At 45.2% G+C, this 17,208-nt stretch overlaps 1 protein-coding gene and 1 pseudogene across 4 annotated transcripts; both read right to left on the bottom strand.

The window, feature by feature from the left end:
• Positions 1 to 2,025, bottom strand: part of LOC115571333 (E3 ubiquitin-protein ligase rififylin-like) — a 3,700-nt pseudogene extending 1,675 nt beyond the window's left edge.
• A 638-nt stretch (positions 2,026 to 2,663) lies between these two features.
• Positions 2,664 to 16,047, bottom strand: LOC115575192 (WD repeat-containing protein 62-like). 4 transcript variants are annotated; one of them, XM_030407074.1, is made up of 34 exons: positions 15,690 to 16,047; positions 13,744 to 13,835; positions 13,567 to 13,629; positions 13,365 to 13,422; positions 13,094 to 13,261; positions 12,215 to 12,352; positions 11,918 to 12,100; positions 11,680 to 11,840; positions 11,411 to 11,600; positions 11,166 to 11,297; positions 10,924 to 11,087; positions 10,764 to 10,855; positions 9,998 to 10,123; positions 9,818 to 9,888; positions 9,434 to 9,555; positions 9,277 to 9,352; positions 9,023 to 9,134; positions 8,700 to 8,763; positions 8,499 to 8,612; positions 8,309 to 8,415; positions 7,980 to 8,032; positions 7,628 to 7,873; positions 7,041 to 7,108; positions 6,781 to 6,938; positions 6,564 to 6,677; positions 6,361 to 6,472; positions 6,178 to 6,256; positions 5,927 to 5,999; positions 5,158 to 5,280; positions 4,679 to 4,925; positions 4,325 to 4,560; positions 4,111 to 4,206; positions 3,941 to 4,029; positions 2,664 to 3,120 (listed from the first exon to the last, which is right to left on the bottom strand). In XM_030407074.1, the coding sequence occupies exons 1-34, from the start codon at positions 15,792 to 15,794 to the stop codon at positions 2,893 to 2,895; spliced, it is 4,260 nt and encodes a 1,419-aa protein (XP_030262934.1). In that variant the 5' UTR covers positions 15,795 to 16,047; the 3' UTR covers positions 2,664 to 2,892. The 4 variants fall into 4 exon arrangements, with proteins under 4 accessions (XP_030262934.1, XP_030262919.1, XP_030262929.1 ...); XM_030407059.1 differs by having other exon boundaries at positions 7,628 to 7,876; XM_030407069.1 differs by having other exon boundaries at positions 7,628 to 7,876; positions 11,411 to 11,597; positions 15,690 to 16,046.
• Between the last annotated feature and the right edge of the window lie 1,161 nt (positions 16,048 to 17,208).

The raw sequence follows: 17,208 nt of genomic DNA on the forward strand, positions 1-17,208 counted from the left end.
TCTTACACTGTCCCGGCAGAGCGGACAGACAGCTGCTCATGTCCGGCAGCAACACGTGAGCGTCCTGCATCTCCTCCCGCTCGCCGCGCCTCGCCGCCACGAAGCCTCTGAGCGCCGGGAGACCTGCAACACAACACGGCCGTCAGCGTCCACGTCTGAAACACGTCAGAGTTCATCTGTGATCAGAGAGAAGAAGAGACAAACATTGTGGTGGAAGAGCTGAAAACCTTCTTTACAAACTTTCTTGATCTCCCCCCGCTCCTCCTCCTCTTCATCCTTTTTATCACTGTGACCGTCCTCATCCTCATCTTCATCCTCATCTTCTCTCTTTCTTTTGAGTCTCGTCTCCTCCTCCTCCTCTTCCTCTTCTTCTTCTTCTCTGGTGGACTGTGGTCGAGCTGCTGAAACTGGAGAGAAGTCAGTTTACTTGTAAATCATCACACACAACTCAAAGTTCTTTACAGGAGCGCAACGTTACAATAACGACATTTCAAACAAGTAGGAAACAAAACATTACAACAAGGTTTAAAAGAGACGACACGGTAACATCTGTGCTCTTCTACTCTGTCTGTTTCTATTCTGGTTTTAGTTTGATGAACAACCTGCTCTTTGACTTTTCTCCACTTAGAACCTGAGCTCTAACACAACCAACCCAAACCGTAACGTCAGATAAACAGGACAATGAACCCAACAGGTGCGTCCTCATCTCACCTGCCGGCTGTATATGCAAATATTTTTAGACAAAGAAAGAAATATACTCACATATATGACACATGAACAAGAGAGCCCAAGTAGTTAATACTGTGTTTGTATACAGCGTTTCACAAAGTTCATCATTCTCTCAAAACTGAGCATTTTGTTCAGGGAGTTTGGTGACTTTCTCCACTTTGAAGAAGTATTAAGAATATATTAGTTACACAAAGAAAGAAGTTCATGTAGAACATCTGCTGAATGAACAAGAAGGTTCAAATAATGCAGAATGAGTCAGAGACAGAGTTTCACAGAGTTTATAAAGTGTCTCCAACTCAACAACTCACTAAACTGACACATTTGTTAAGGGAGTCTGGGGACTTTCTCCACGGGGACAAAGAAGTAGCCTATATTGTTCCTGTTTAGTGTCTTTGTAACATGTGACATGTTGAGATCAATAACATGTTTCTTCTTCTTCATAAATGGAGTGTAAATGGTGAAATCAGTGTAAACAGTGTGTTCAAACAGCTGCAGGGAGGTAAGACACTTTAAACAGGAAAAACATGTGTATGTCCTTTTTCAAGTAAAGACACGTTAATGTTTTATATTTAATGCCGAATCTACAAGAAGGCACCAGTGATTTCAACGGTGTCGTAGTTGTTTCACAAAATTTGTTAAGTTTCTCCTCATGATGCAAAAACTCTTAAAATCACTACATTTGTAAGGGAGTCTGGTTATTGTTGTTGCTAGCGACCTCACTTCATGTCTTGGTCCATGTCCGTGACCTGAAGCCATTTAAAAGTATGCTGTTTTATCAAAGAAACATTAATTAAAAAATGTTATTTTTTAACTAACATATTTATATAAATTATAATAAGCTTAATAGCCAACAGTGTTGTCACCGTGCAGGTGCAGGTGTCACTGCTAACATGTCCTCCCTCGTCTCCAGCATGTTGTCCCGGTCAGAGCACCTCGTCTCGGCTCTCTGGCTCCATGGCGTCCGTTATAAGACTGTCGGTACCGGAGGACTCATCACCGCTGTCATTACTGTCTAACTGTTACTTCATCACGACTCACCGGGGTTCTGTGTGGGTTCCGGTAGGTCGTCAAACAGATCCATTCTGCTGTTCGCTCAGGTGCTAGCTAACGAGCCAGCTCACCTAGTTTAGCTGCCGGGTACCGTTCAGGGTCCGTGTGGTTCGTTCAGTCACTGGCGGGTCAAAGTGTCACTGATGTTTCCTTCAGACGGTCCAAACTGTTCTGACAGTCTGATGTTCAACACCTTCATTGACCTGAGAGGCACACAAGCTGCCCGTCAGCGGCAGCATGAAGCGTAAAGACGTTAGCTTCGGCTGCTAGCATCAAGCTAGCCACACAACCGGAAACAAGTTCCGGTCGCAGCCTTCAAAACAAAAGCCCGGACTAGACTATAAAGAACAGCTAGGAAATACATAGAAAAATAAAAGCTCGTAAATACTCAAAGCAAGATGTTTTCAATCATAGTGAATGTTTTTAATAATATTTAGCTACATGAAGGATATAAGAAGACTTTCATCTTCCAATCATGGCAGTGATTTTGAGTCACTGACCTGGAAGCTCCTGAAAAAAAAAAATGTTTTTTCATTAAGAATATTAACATAAAATAGAATGAGGAGTGAAAAAGATGTGAGTGTCATTCAACCAGTGACGGAGACATGTTGGTATTGACTTTGGCACTGACCTGGAGGCTGTTGAAAAGAATACTGTTGTGTAGACTGTTGTACAGACTGTTGTACAGACTGTGTTGTACAGACTGTTGTACAGACTGTTGTACAGACTGTTGTACAGACTGTGTTGTACAGACTGTTGTACAGACTGTGTTGTACAGGACTGTGTTGTACAGACTGTGTTGTACAGACTGTGTTGTACAGACTGTTGTACAGACTGTGTTGAGGTGATCTAACATTCGGAACATTCAAAAAAACAAGCAAAACTCAAACAGCTGACACATTTATTAAACAACATAAAAGTACAGTTTATATACAAAAAGTGACTTAAAAACAGATAAAACGTTTTTCTGACATAAAAAATAAAGATAAGGTGCTTTAAATGTAATACTGATGTCAATGAAAGCAGCTCTGTGTCACTCAGGCTCAAGTTAAAGTTAAAGTTTTTCCCTCTTTCAGCCTCCGTACAGACGGCAGCAGGGCGGCTGGTACCGGGTCAGATTCTGTTCAGTTTGTTCTGGGTCATCTGAAGCAGCTGTTCAGAGTATTTCTCCAGCAGAGACATCGTCCTGTCGTCCTCCAGAGGACCAGAGGGGGCGCTGCTGCTGCCCCGCCCGTCTCCACCCCGCAGCGCCGCCTGCAGCTCAGAGTTAACGATATCAAACGCCTCCTGCAGGACCGACGTCATCTGAAGACGTCGCTCTGACGTGTCGTCTGAGCTGAGCTGCAAGACAAAACAGTTAGAAGAAATATTAAATAAAAAGCACATTCAAGACTCTTTTACTGTTTCAGTGCATCACATGAAAACTGTCCACTTTTAGTTTCTGGTTTCTTTATTTCTAAATATTCTACTGCGGCACTAATTAGTTTACCTTCGTCAGCACTTAAACTTCTCAAAATGTTATTTTCTTCCAACACTACAGGCTTCTAGAAGTTGTGCATTTTTCCTCAAGGTTTGAGGAAACGAGATGTTAATCGTCAGAAAACTACTTTCAAAAACAAACCATATTTGCTTTTATTCATTTGTGCTGATAACAAATCTTCGGTCAGTGGCTGCACTCGTTCACACGCCATGTTTGATGACCGTCCTGATGCTGCTGGTCTAAAACACATCATGAGTGATTTACCTCCATATAACAAACTCGTTTTCTCCTGAAAATTAACTCAGGATAACAAAACATTAACACTTGTTATCACGTGATAATCACAAATAACTCTAAATAATAAAGTTATAACAGGAAGATGAAGGAACACATGAGTGCATAAACAGCATATACACTGAATAAGAAAAGTTTGACAGTATATTGAAGAATATTGGCCAATCACAGATCTGTTGATCTGTGATTGGCCAATATTCTTCAATATACTGTCAAACTTTTTCCTCAAAGCTTAAAATCTTTTCTTAAAATGACCTAAAATCAAACAATTTCAGTCTCCTAAATCTCTGAAGACATTTTTAAAAGCTGAATTAATGCTCCAAAATAAAAACTTTTAAAAATCTTATTTCTCACAGAGCCATGATGGAACAGAACCGACTGGCTCACCTGTTGGTACAGGTGCACGGCTCGTCTCGCCGTCTGCCTCAGCTCGTCGGCGACCTGCTGACACTGCAGCAGACTGACCGACTCTGAACCTGCAACAACAAACTATTTAATTCCACAGAGTCCTGTGAGAACATAACAGGAAGTCACCTGTCTGAGGGGGGCGGAGTTACCTGTCTGAGGGGGGCGGAGCATTTCTGACAGAGGTGAGGAGGAGGAGGAGGGCAGGTCAGAGGAGGAAGAGTCACCTCCTGCAGACGGGTCTGATACTGAGGACCGAAAGACACATCGACAGGTCAGAAACTCAACGTGTCCGGACAAAAAGAGCCGGAAAAAAGTTCTGACATTAGCAGAAGAGACACTTTATGACATCATCCCTCATCTCACCTGCGTCAGTCTGGATGATGTCACAGGCGGTGGGCGTGGCTGTGAGGGTGATGGAGGAGGCGGGGCTTTGTATGAAGGTGAGGGTTTGGTTTAGATTTGTCGGCGTCTCCTCAGCACTGCTGACGCTCCACCGCCCAGCTTCACCCGTCGACATCGCCTCTGTGGGCGTGGCCAACAACGCCTGCGGGCTCGCTGCAGGTACGTCACGCTGAGACTTCTGGGAAGAACATTCGTCACTGATGGAAGAAAAGGAGGCGAGAGACGGCGTGAAACAGAGTACGAGGAGAAGCCGATGTCTAAATATGCTGGCTGTGTCGTTCATACTGTAGAGAAGAACAAGTACATGAACCTCACCTGCTGGTCTGGTCCTGAGGGGGATCGGGTTTGGTGCCGTGGAGGTCCGGACCAGTAGACAGCAGGGGGGCAGGAGGCAGCAGGTCCGAGGAGGACAGGTTCTCCTTCTCCTCCTGTGTGGAGGCGGTGGACGCGTCCAGGCTCAGTTTGGCCCTGGAGCTGGCCGTGGTGCCGAGGTATCCGAGCCGAGACGCTCCCTGCTGGACCGCCGACACCGCGCTTCTGTTGTGGGTTCTCGAGGTGACGTCTGATTGGTTAAAAACAGAAGGTCAGAAACTAAAAGCTGATTATAGATCGAGTATGAAATCTTATTTATTCAGTGAGTGAAGAATGAAGCGACACCGAGAAGACCAGCAGGGTCCAGTGACAGTTAGACCTCAGACCAGGTGAGGAGGGAAAACCTGAGTGACACAACAACCCCAGGTGTCCACACACACACACACACACACACCCACACACACCCAGGTGTCCACACACACCTCGCAGCGTTTCTCTGCACTGGACAAGCACCACAGTATTTCGGCGGCGAGCTCGATGGCGGACGGGCTGATGGGAAATCAGGCAGGGGGAGCTACGACGAAGGACAGACTGTCTGCATCTCACTGCACACACACACACACACACACACACACACACACACACACACACACACACACACACACACACACACACACACACACACGTTTCTGCTTCTGTTCTATTAAACCTCATTTAGATCCAAAGACACATTCAGCGGCGCCGGCTCCAAACCGCCAGTCAAACTCTGTAACCATCAGCAGGAAACAAACAGAACCTGATGGCGGGCCCACTTCTCCCCGCGGGCCCGCTGAGAGCAGCCGTGGTATAACAGTTACATAAATCCTCAAAGAGCTCAACAAGAACGAGCAAAACAGAATTCTGGGGAAAAATCATTAAAACTTGACTGAATCAGCGATTATTGATCTTTATTTGTTCTGAAACGTTTAAACAAAAAGGATTCATGTTTAAAATCAGCTGATCAGCAAATTAGAGCATTAATAAATCAAAGAAAAGATGAATCACATCAATAATCACCTTCTCACGTCTACAACAGCTCAAACTCCTCAAATCAACCTTCGAACACAAACTCGTTAAAAACATCTCAAACACTCGTTTTGTCTTTAGAAACTAAATATTTTGTTCTCATGTGATTTTTATTCATTTTGTCGTCAGAAACAGGAAACAGGAGAGACGTCAGCACTTCCTGTTTACAGTTAACAGCTGACTCACCTCCACTGTTGCTGTTGTTCGGGTTAGAAGTCGTCTCAGGTGAGGTGACCTCGCTGCTCCACTCAGCGCTCACCTGGAAAACAATCAATTGAATTAAAGAAACTTTATTCAGCAACCGTCAAGATTCAAATATGCAGTTTATCAGGTAAGTCATGACACGTTCAGGGACCTATGTAAAGCTGCTCAGGTGTGCTTAGCGTCACTCAGGTGTGCTTAGCGTCACTCAGGTGTGTGTTTGAGTGTGTTTGTACCGATGTGTTGCCGACGTTGCTCTCCTCTAGGATCCTGGTTGGGATTGAGACAGGAGGCGGAGCTCGACTTGGCCACGCCCTAAAAACACAGCAGGAACAAACTGTTATCACCGTGACGACAACAACCACCAGTTAAACTCTAAGAAGCAGAGGGTCACTCCCAGAGGATTGTGGGTAACTGACTTGACTCTGTCCTGGAACCTGGACAGGAAGCGGGTGGAGATGCTGAGTCGAGGGTTCAGGAAGTGTTTTTCGTCCGGAGGCTGCAGAGTCCTCGGGTCCGTGTCGAACTTCTCTGTAAGGTCAAAGGTCACAAACACGTCAGAACACACGTGCAGAGAGCGAGCAAACGTCACAGACCGATGATGCTGAGGAGCGTTCGGTACCGTCGCTCAGCCCGGACGCCAGAGTGTCGAAGTGACTCTTCAGAGAGTTTCTGTCCTCGTCGTCCTCCAGACACAAACTGCCCACCGAGCTGCCCTGACTGAGAGAGTCTGTGTCTGAGACAGAAGAGACGCGTTCACACCACGTGGTCATCATCAATATCACCATCATCAATAATATCATCATCATTATCATCATCAAAAGTTTCTGCTCTCTCACCGGCGTCCTGCTGCTGCTCCAGACTTCCTGCTGAGCCCTCGGAGCACGCCGAGTCTGGACTCAGCTGTGTGCTCCACACTGGCTCCGCCCTCTGACCTTTGACCTCCAGCTGGGTCAGAGAGCGCCGGGTGTCAGTCACACCCTCAACATCGAACTCCCTAGGAACACACACACACACACACAGACACAGGTCGTCAGACACAAACGTGGCTCTGTGTCTGTCGTGTCTGTCGTGTTGTGTGTCGGATGTCGGAGCTCACCTGTCGGTGGTGTTGGTGTCGGGGTAGAGGATGTAGCTGCTCTTGTCCTGAGCTGGATTCTGCAGCACCTGAACATCACATATTAATCAGGTATCTGTTCACACCTGCTCAGTTCACTACAGCTGCAATTCTAAATCAAAGATCTGAAGTTATCAGCTCCATTTTCATGGAACTGAGATCAAAACCAGGATCTGCATTTCTGCCACGAGGTTTGTTAGCAGTTAGCTTAGCATTAGCCTGCAGCTAGCTTGGCATGATGAAGACGATCAGCTGACTGGTACCAGAGGAAACTCTGACAGTGTCAGCCATGTTTGTTTTCATTACCAGAGATCCTTTACTGACCTGTTTGTGAGGAGGGCTCACTCTGGACAGATGTGAGAAACTGAACCTTCCTGTTGTAGGCTGCAGTTTTTAGTTTTGTTTTTGGTGAATGTTATTTGAACTTGTTTGACTCTAACTTGCAAAAAGACAAAGTTAAGCTGTTGTTGTAAAATACCTCCATCTTTTTTAAGAAGAGTTTGTCGGGACGTATAAATACTGATCTGTCTGATTCCATCAACAATCAGTCTGTCAGTCAGAATGCTCACCTCCTTCTCTTCCTCTCCATCCTCCTCTTCCTCCTCCTCGTCCTCCTCCACCTCCTCTCCCAGCAGACTCTCCAGACTCTGAGGGTGGAAGTCTTCCTCCTCCTCTCCCTCCTCTTCCTCCCCCTCTGCCTGACTCGGGGACAGGTTGGAGCTGATGATCAGCGGTTCCAGCTGCTCCGTCCACCGACTCCGTACCTGACGAGGTTCAGTGTCTGCCTGGACGACGATGGGAGCTTCGGCCTGACCCTGCTGAGCACACAAACACCCACACAGGGTTCAAATCAATGTACAAACAGATTGATTATCTGTAAACTGATTAGTATGGAAGTTAAAGCGTGACCATGGAACTGACCAGTCTTCTGAACCACATGGGCATCTTCCCGTTGGTCTCGAGCAGCGGAGGATCTGAAACACACGACAGGATTCAAACACAAACTGTCTAATTAACAGAGCTTCGTTAGTTTCTGATTCTCTGACCGCCACACAAGACGAGCAGGTCGTCCATTGAAGACACATCCTGAGTCCAACAGAGCAGAACCAGACCAGCAGATGTTCTGAACACACCAACTGACTTCTGACCATCTAAATCTAATCAGCTCGTGTCTGAGTGCAGCTGGACGGTTGTTCCAAATATGAAAGGATTCCTTTAAGATGTTCCTGAGACATCAACATCCTCCTCACCCTGATCCGAGTCCAGTCTGGCTGGAGTTCTGAGTTCAGCCTCTTCCTCCTCCTCTTCCTCCATCTGAGGCAGCTGAGCAGACGGTACGGTGATGAAGGTCTCTCTCCTGAAACAACACAGAGTGTAAACAAACCCGAAGACCTGAAACAATGTTCAGCTCCTCCTGCACGTCTGTCAGCGCTCTCTAACCTGATGTTCTGCTGAGTGCGGCTGTAGGTTTCAGGTGCGGTGGTCAGTTTGAGGCCACGCCTCTTCCTCATGGTGCTGGTCATCTGAGAGTCCAACCTCCACACGAACACACAGCTACACACAAAAACACACACAATCAAAACATCTGAGGAAAGATCACCCGTCTCTCCCGACGTCAGTAAAGATCACCTGGGTGGTTACCTGTCTCCTGACACAGTGATGAGGTGTCTGCAGTCCTGACTGAACCTCATACAGGTGACGATCTCTGAGAAACAAACACGACAGGTAAATCAGACGTCTGGAGGAGAAAGAAATGTGTCACCTCTGAACGATGATGTAACACAACCCTGAAGTGAACGAGTTTAAAAAGTACAAAAGTCTCAGTTTGGATGAAAACAGATTTTAAATGATTCTGAGAAAGAAAATAAAAGGAAACACTGATCATTTACTTTATAAACTAAAAGGAGACTCTTTCATCTCATCGACTACCTTAAAAACAAACACAGATTATTGGATTTTCTCACCTGAGTGTCCGAACAGGGTGGCGACACACTCTCCTGACTCGTAGTCAAAGATGGTGATGTTTTTGTCGGAGCAGCTGGTGGCGAAGAACGACCCCGAGGGATCCATGTGGACCTGAGGACGGTACCACATATCAGCCAATCACATCGCAGAACAATTCTCCCAGTATAACTAGAGGACAATAACACTTTAAAGACAAGACAGCCAGCAGATGACAGATGAAAGAACTGAAACATGTTCTCAGCGCCGTCGTTACCTTCAGCAGAGCTCCTTCGTCGCCTGACGAGCCTTTCAAACACTTTTTCAGCTTCCCAGTTTCAGTGTTGTAAACCCTGAAAAATAAAAAAGTCTCTGTTCAGCTGATCATCGTTAACTCTGTGTGGTATTCAGAGAAGCTTGTTGTTATTTCTGACCTGATGTTTCGGTCCTGACAGGCGATGGCGACGTGCGTCCTGGATGAGTCCAGGTCCATGTCGTACAGCGTCGTCTTCTCCACCACGTGGTGACTCCTGGAGAACGACAAACCCTCGGATGTCTGAACACAACAGACACCACGAGTCAGACACAGGAGATCAGAGTGTACCTGAGCTCATGCACTCCGTCAGGGCACAAGCTTTAAATTAGTGTCAGATTTTTAAACAAGGGTTTAATTTGGCTGACAGGGACTTCATGGTGCGTTCAGGTGCACCTTAAAACAATGTAAATGAAAGTTGCCAGGGCAGAAAAGTCCGACAATACTATGGAAAATATTTAAATCGAAAGTCAAATCTAATCACAGATACACGGTTCAGACTGACCTGTTCAGTTGTTTGGAAGTAGATGCTTTTGTCGGCTCCACAGCTCACGATTCTGACCTCAGGCTTCTCACCTGGAACACAGGTAACACAGGTGTGACAGCTCGGGTTGCAGCTGTCGGTACTTGTACTTCACTTTTATCTCTACAGTATTTGTACACAGTTGTATTCTAACATGTTCACCTGTGAACTTGACAGCGGTGATGGAGGCCGAGTGGTCGTTCAGAGTCTGTTCCAGACTGTAGTTCTTCTCCGGGTTGAAGATGTGGATCAGCCGATCTCTGCTGGCCGACGCCAACAACTTCAGGCCTGAAACAGAGTCACCGTTACAGATGTGGTGACTGACTGATTACCGCTGACGAGGGATGAACTCATTATGAGCCTGGCTGATGAACAGGAGTGATATTAAATATATCTTATCATTCATTTTCTTTGCGTCTAATTGCCAACAAAATAAACAAAGCAGGAAAAGGAGCGTTGCACCATTTATAATTAGAACACAACACCTGCGTAACAAATGTTTTAATTTCTGCTTTTCGTTTTTAAATCAGCTTAAAAAAAAAATTGTATTTCTGAATTTGTGCTTTACCTCATTAATATTGTAAATATTAAAACTCCCAGTTTGAATTTCTGCTCCAAAACTACAAAATACATAATAATCCTTTAAAATTAGATTGTACATTTTAAATTTTTGTATTCACAGTTTCTTTCACAAACATCCTGGTCGTGGCGTCAGCGTACGTAGCTTCACATAAATCCACCACGTCGACAACATCGGCGGCAGAAAACAAACACACATTCACATGAAAGAAACGAGTGACTGACATCAGGACGATGAGATGTCATCAGTTCATAACGTTCAAGGCGTCTCTGTGCCTCAAACCACCATGAAGCTGCAAAAACTTCATAAATTCTGTCCTGGTGACGACCTTTGAACCCGAGGTCTTACCTGTGGATGTCGGGGAGAACGCCAGACACAACACCTCCGAGTCGTGAGCCTCAATCTTCACCAGCTCGTCCAGAAACTCCAGGCCGAAGATCCTGAACACACACAAACACGTCAGCCGGCCTCTTTACACTCCGGCTGAAGTTGTTTCTGTGTCTCTTACCGCAGGTTTCCACAGCGGTCTCCCGCTGCCAGGTGCTGCCCGTCAGGACTGATAGCCAGAACTCGGATCCCGGCCTTCCCATCAGCCCCGGCGGACTCCCCCCTCTCCCCCTCAGCCTGCAGGTGCTGCGTGTTCTCCCCCACATACAAAATCCTCAGCAGGTCCTGAAAGACAAACAGGAAGTGAGTCATGACGCCGTACAGACAGCTGCGTGCTTACACACTGTTGTGTTGTTGTCTCACGTTGCTGTAGAGGTTTCTGTGTGCGGTGGGCGGGTCGGTGTTCCACAGTCTGATGGTGTTATCAGACGAGCAGGTGAAGAAGGAGGACGGAGGCAGACAAGCCTGAGACGCATCTGACAGCACCGGATACACCTGAAGACAAAACACACACGAGTTTAACATCAACAACCAGGCATTAAGGAAATACTTCTGGCACAACTGAGTGATTCTTTCTGGTAATATTAAATGTTGAAGTCCTGACTCACCTCGACGCTCCACACGGAGCTGCTGTGGTACAGAGCAGAGTACAGCTTCCCCGCGTTCCTCACATCTGTAACGTCCCACACATACACACTGTGGTCGTTGTACACGCAGGTCAGGTGTTTGGCTGCGGGGTCAAAGGTCAGAGCCAGCGTGTCGGGGTACTGAGCACCTGGACTGGCAGTTAACAGGCTGCTGAGGAGACGGACACAGTTAGTAATCAGAGTACTCACCAGGTGTTTGTATCTCAGCAGTGTGTCTGCAGTCTCTGTACCCGTGCTGAACACTCTGGGTGAGGTCGACTCCCAGCCGGTGAGGTCGGTGCAGAGAGGAGATGTACTGCAGGTTGGATGGACTGAAAACTCTGATGAGGCCGTCAGCACAACCACAGAAGATGAAGTCCTCACTGACCGCCAGACAGCTCGCCGAGGACGTCTGTCGACAACAACAACATATTGATTTGTTTCGAGTCTTTCATCACATCGCTCAGGTGCGTCTTGTTCCTCACCCACCTTGAGGTCGACCCAGGCCTCCAGCTCTCGGCTGCTGTTGAACAGACACAGCAGACCGGAGCTGGTGATGCAGTAGGTGCTGCACGCCATGAGGCCACGCCCACACGCCACCCCACTGAAGATACTGTCTTTGTGGTCACCTAGCAACCCTGACCGACCAATCAGAGGCACGGTGCTGTTCACCTGTAAAGGAGAAGGAAGAGGGATACCTGTTAGTGCTGCAACATGAGCTGTGATTGGCTGAGCAGACTAGTGAAGACTGAGCTGTGATTGGCTGGTTAGAGGTCAGGAAGGTACCCGTCGTTCTCTGGAGGCGTCCAGGTACCAGAACTTGACGTGTCTCTTTCCCGCAGTGACAAAGTAGCTGTTGTCCTGAGAGAACGACACGCCGAACACTCTGCTGGACACTTTGTTGGAGGCGATGATCGAACCTTTCTGCTCACCGACAGGAAACAGGAAGCACAACACATGTTAACGTCTCAGTCATTAATGCTACTGCTGATCTGTCCAAATATGTTTATATGTTAAGTGGTTCCGATGAAGGGAACTCGTAAAAACTCATTCCAAAAAATATTTGTTAATCTGCTTCAGAGACTCGTTATTAAAGAAACTCAGAGGTCTTCAGACGCGTGTGTTCACAGAAGTGTTTATTTCTTTCCAGCTGAAGAAGATTTATTCAACACTCACAACACTATCGGGCCCGACAGTGGAAAAAGAAATGTTCTGTAGGTATTTTCGGGTGTGTAACGTCGTGGAAAACAATGAAAACTGTTGATGACTCATCCTGCACTCGAGGCATGTACTGCGTCTGGAAGTGTTGGCAGGACATCAAGAGCTGCAATTAAGATAATGACTCTCTTTGATGAACGTTTGATCTGTGGAGGTTTTATATTTGTAAAACATTCAATAAGCTGAGAAAAGAGATTTTAAAATCTGTGATGTCATCACAATACACAAGTCTATAGGCTGAGCGGGAACTAGTGGGCGGGGCCAGCAAGGAAACTCAGCTGCACATCAATGTGCTCCATCTTCTCGAGGTCGTGCTGTTCTGACCATGTTCAGCGGCAGCAGACGGCGAGCTGTGGCGGCTAACGTGTAATGTGAGGAGTGTGAAGTGTGTGTGTGTGTGTGTGTGTGTGTGTGTGTGTGTGTGTGTGTGTGTGTGTGTGTGCTCACCCTCCAGTCCCACACACTAACAGTCATGTCGTGTTGGTATCCCACGGAGACGATGTAGCTGCTGTGGGTGGAGAACGCCACGCAGGAAACTCCGTATTTATGAGACTGAACCTCGGCCACCTGACCTCCATCCACCTCCCACACCCGCACACACGGCATGTGACCGCTCTGAAACACACACACACACAAACAGATTCAAACACATACACAGCTTCACCTGTCCTCCCTGGTGTCTACCTGTTGACTCAGGTGTGTTCCCCCCGGCTCTTACCTCACCAGTGACCAGGTATTTTCCATCATGGGAGAAGGCGAGAGCGCTGAAGGGTTTCCTGAAACACAAACACACAGTTGCACCTCAGCACAGAACCAGGACCAGAACCACAAAACTAAAACACTAGAATAAAAAGGTGAATCTGAGCCGGTCATCACACGCTGACTGAGCAGGTGAGGTTGGAGCGGACAGGTAGGTTCACCTGGACGTGTTGATGATGTGACTCTGCTTGTTCTTCTTCGGGTGAAACAACACGATGACACATCTGAAACACAAACGCAGTCAGGTTCACTTTGAGGACAATCACAGCAGGGTTCAACTTTTACTTTCATCTTCATGTTTGTGGCAGACAGGTGAGTCAGAGGAGGCGGGGCTTTACCCTGCAGGATAGGCGATGAGTCCAGAGTTTGGGTCGGAGGTCAATCCGCTGCCACTGACTGTGCTGATACCCAGAACTTTCTCCAGACTCACCTGGAACAAACACACAGACACTCACACCAAACTGGATTCACAAATCTGTCAATTTAACATTCAGACAGAAGTTCATATCTACATAAACAATCATCAACAAATAAAACTTTCAGACGTTTTTCTTAAAGTTACATCATGTGACCGTTAACATTTCTGCTGTATTACATCTGAAACTGTCTCCACTGCAAACGCTTCATCAGTCCAGTTGATCCTTAAATACACAACTCATATTATCATTTATGCCCTAAACTTCAAGGATGTATGATATAAATCAACTCGATCTTAATGTAAAGCATCACCTCTCATCAGTGAAATGGTTTAAAATAATAGTGATATTTTCATCTCTCCATGCACAATATTTATTTTGAAATACTGAAATCTCCTGACAAACCTTCATGAATGTGACGACTCGACTACAAAATCGAATATTACAATATTTTTGCACAAACACCGCGATCAATATTGAAGAAGTTACTTTTGGTACTTTGACAAACGATTATCACAATGAGATTTAATCAGAATATAACTTTTTTAACATGTGCACGTATAACTGAAGAAGAGGATTATCGAAACCACTTGTACCGTTTTGACTCTCAGTCGTGTTACAAGCGGCCTTCAGACATTTCCACTGATTTGGATTTTATCATCTTTGTTCATCTAAACACTTGTTTGAACAACTTGTTAAGAGCCTTTCAACAAATCATTTAATCTTTTAAGATCTGCAACAGAGAGTGTAATCAGCCACAGACCGGATCTGTTTCATCACCGCCATGTTTCATTTCATGCTGCTCTTATAGAAAGATTTGCTGTAAACCACAAAGCTCGAGCGTCCTCAGCAGCTGATGTGCAGACAGAATGTGTCTCAATAACTTACACACATCTTCTTTTTGTTGGTGTTTGTTTGTATTTTCGGTGGCAAGGCAACCGTGGATGTTTATAGAATTGTTTCACATGTTGTTTGCATGCACAAGAATCTCAGCTGATTTATGACATCATGTATCATGTGACAAACAATCTAATAAATAGATCTAATTAATTAAACGATCAGGGTGTTTACATGAGGCATTGTGTTAGTGGAATATTAGTGTACGTGTAAACTTTGAATTTACAGACAACTTACGAACATTTCATCGATGTGCTGTTTTCATAATGGTCATATGCTGCATCATCACTTGTTCTATAGTGATGTCATCATTCTTTTTTACATTTTAACCACAGAATTAATGACATATTACTATAAAAGTCTTTCATATCGCTACCGTGGGCGATATGAAAGACTTTTGTAGTAATATGTCATTAATTCTTCAATGATGACATCACTAATCAATAATAACTCTCCTAAATCAAATAATTTCCCAGTCTGGGATCATTAAAGTAATTCTATCTATCAAACAACTAAAAATGAGCAGTGTGACGTCAGTGAACATCTGTGTAGTCAAACACTTGTTGCCTGATTTAAGTTTATTAAGTTAACAGTGTTTAGTTTCTTTAGTTCTGGTGTTTTACTGTGAACACTGAGGTTTAATATAAGTTCTTTAATAAGTTTTCAGTGTCACATGATGAGCCGGTCACAGTTGTGAGTGTAACACCGGCGGCCTCTTGTTGTTTTCTAAACAAAAGCTTGTTGCTGAGCAGAGTTAGCTTCTCGACTGAACGCAGAACGGATTTAACTTCTCGTTTTTATTCAGACCAGTCACAAATGTTTGTTGCGAGTCGTGTCCGTGTGTTTCCGGGTGTCACTTTACACTTGTTAATGAGTTTAAACTCTTCTGTGAACTCCCTGAAAACACCAGCGGAGCTAACTGTGATGCTAGCAGCTAGCTCAGTTAGCTTCGGATGAGACCGTAACGTTACCCGGCTGCTGGAGCTCCTCTTCTGCTGGCTGGTTCGGCTCTTCCTCCCCGCGGGCTGTCTTCTCTTCTCGGCGTTGACTGGACCGCAGTCCGCTCCCTCTGCCATGATAACCCACTCACTCGAACTTTAAAACCACTATCCTGAAAGTTAAAACTCACTCAAACACCGGACACTATAACGGTCTAAACGCCTCGGTGCTGGTCCATAAAGCTCGCTGATGCGAACCAGAGGGCGGGTCCGTTTATCAGAACTCTGCCCTGATAATAGTGATGGAGGACTAGCTTAGCTTCATGCTAACTGTCACCGAAGGAAACCCGACACTTATCAGTGCGGCGGGACTCTGGTTCAAACCTAGCTCCGCCCACTGAATCAGCAAATAGCCAATAGCCAGCGGAGAGCCCGCCCTCTTCCTCTCAAGTAACCAATAGACAATCGGAATCTCGGCCGTTACTCGCTAACTGACCAATCAGTGCACACCTTACTTTCGCGACCCCAGGTGTTCAGAATGTTTTGGTCATTTTATAGTTTAATAAAGTCTTTTCTCAGGAGATTAAATCCTAAACTCACCAGAGTACACCACATCAGCTACACAAATACATATATATATATATATTTATTTATTTATTTATCATTCAATAACGATGAATACATGCTAAACATTTCAGTCACATCAACAGACACAACAAACCCAGTTTAGAGGACTGCTGACTAAAAGGCGACATTTGATATGTGTAAATGAGAATTTCTGTGTTTTTAGATTTCAAAAATTTAAACGGAAGTCAAACATGATTTTAAATCTGTATCTAAACTAAACATCAGCATCAATATCTTTTAGTAAACAAATATGCACCAATGTAAAAATCTAAAAATGGCTTTTTGAACTGTGACTGTGTAAAAAGTATGAATGAAATCAAAAGGTTGAATTCATAAAGTGAAAGTTTGCATGGATTTTCTATGTGAATGTATGAAGGAGTGGGAGGAGTTTGAAAATGCTTGATCAAGTGAAAACATGGGATTTCTAAATGTTCCTCTATTAAATTTTAATGAGACGAGAATGAGGCCTGTAACACCTGCTACACTACAAGTTTATACCTGAAGATAATCTCTAATGTCCGTCACAGGTACAAAAACAAAACACCTAGAATACAGATGTAACAATATAAAACACAGACATCAGATCATTCACCATTCTGATGCTTCTCATCATTTTCTCCATCTAAGCATTTATTACAAATACACTCAGAAGACTCGAAGGCTCCTCAGAGGACGTGCACACAACTCCAGATGTTAAAGTGAAGTTTAAACTCACCTGGAGGCCTGAGGGTTGAGTGTGACCATGTTAAACAAACAGACGCAGCTCCAGCCGCCTGTCAAGTGTGAGTGCACCTGTATCCTCACCTTTACTGTGAAAGCAGTGCTGGTGTGGGAGGAGCTGATGATGTCTTAAAGGAGCATTATGTAGTTTTATAGAAGAAATTCAAACTCAGAATTGTAATATTTACAATATTAATGAGGCTAT

Source organism: Sparus aurata, chromosome 2 (assembly GCF_900880675.1).
Source record: "Sparus aurata chromosome 2, fSpaAur1.1, whole genome shotgun sequence".
NCBI classification, from domain to species: Eukaryota; Metazoa; Chordata; class Actinopteri; order Spariformes; family Sparidae; genus Sparus; species Sparus aurata.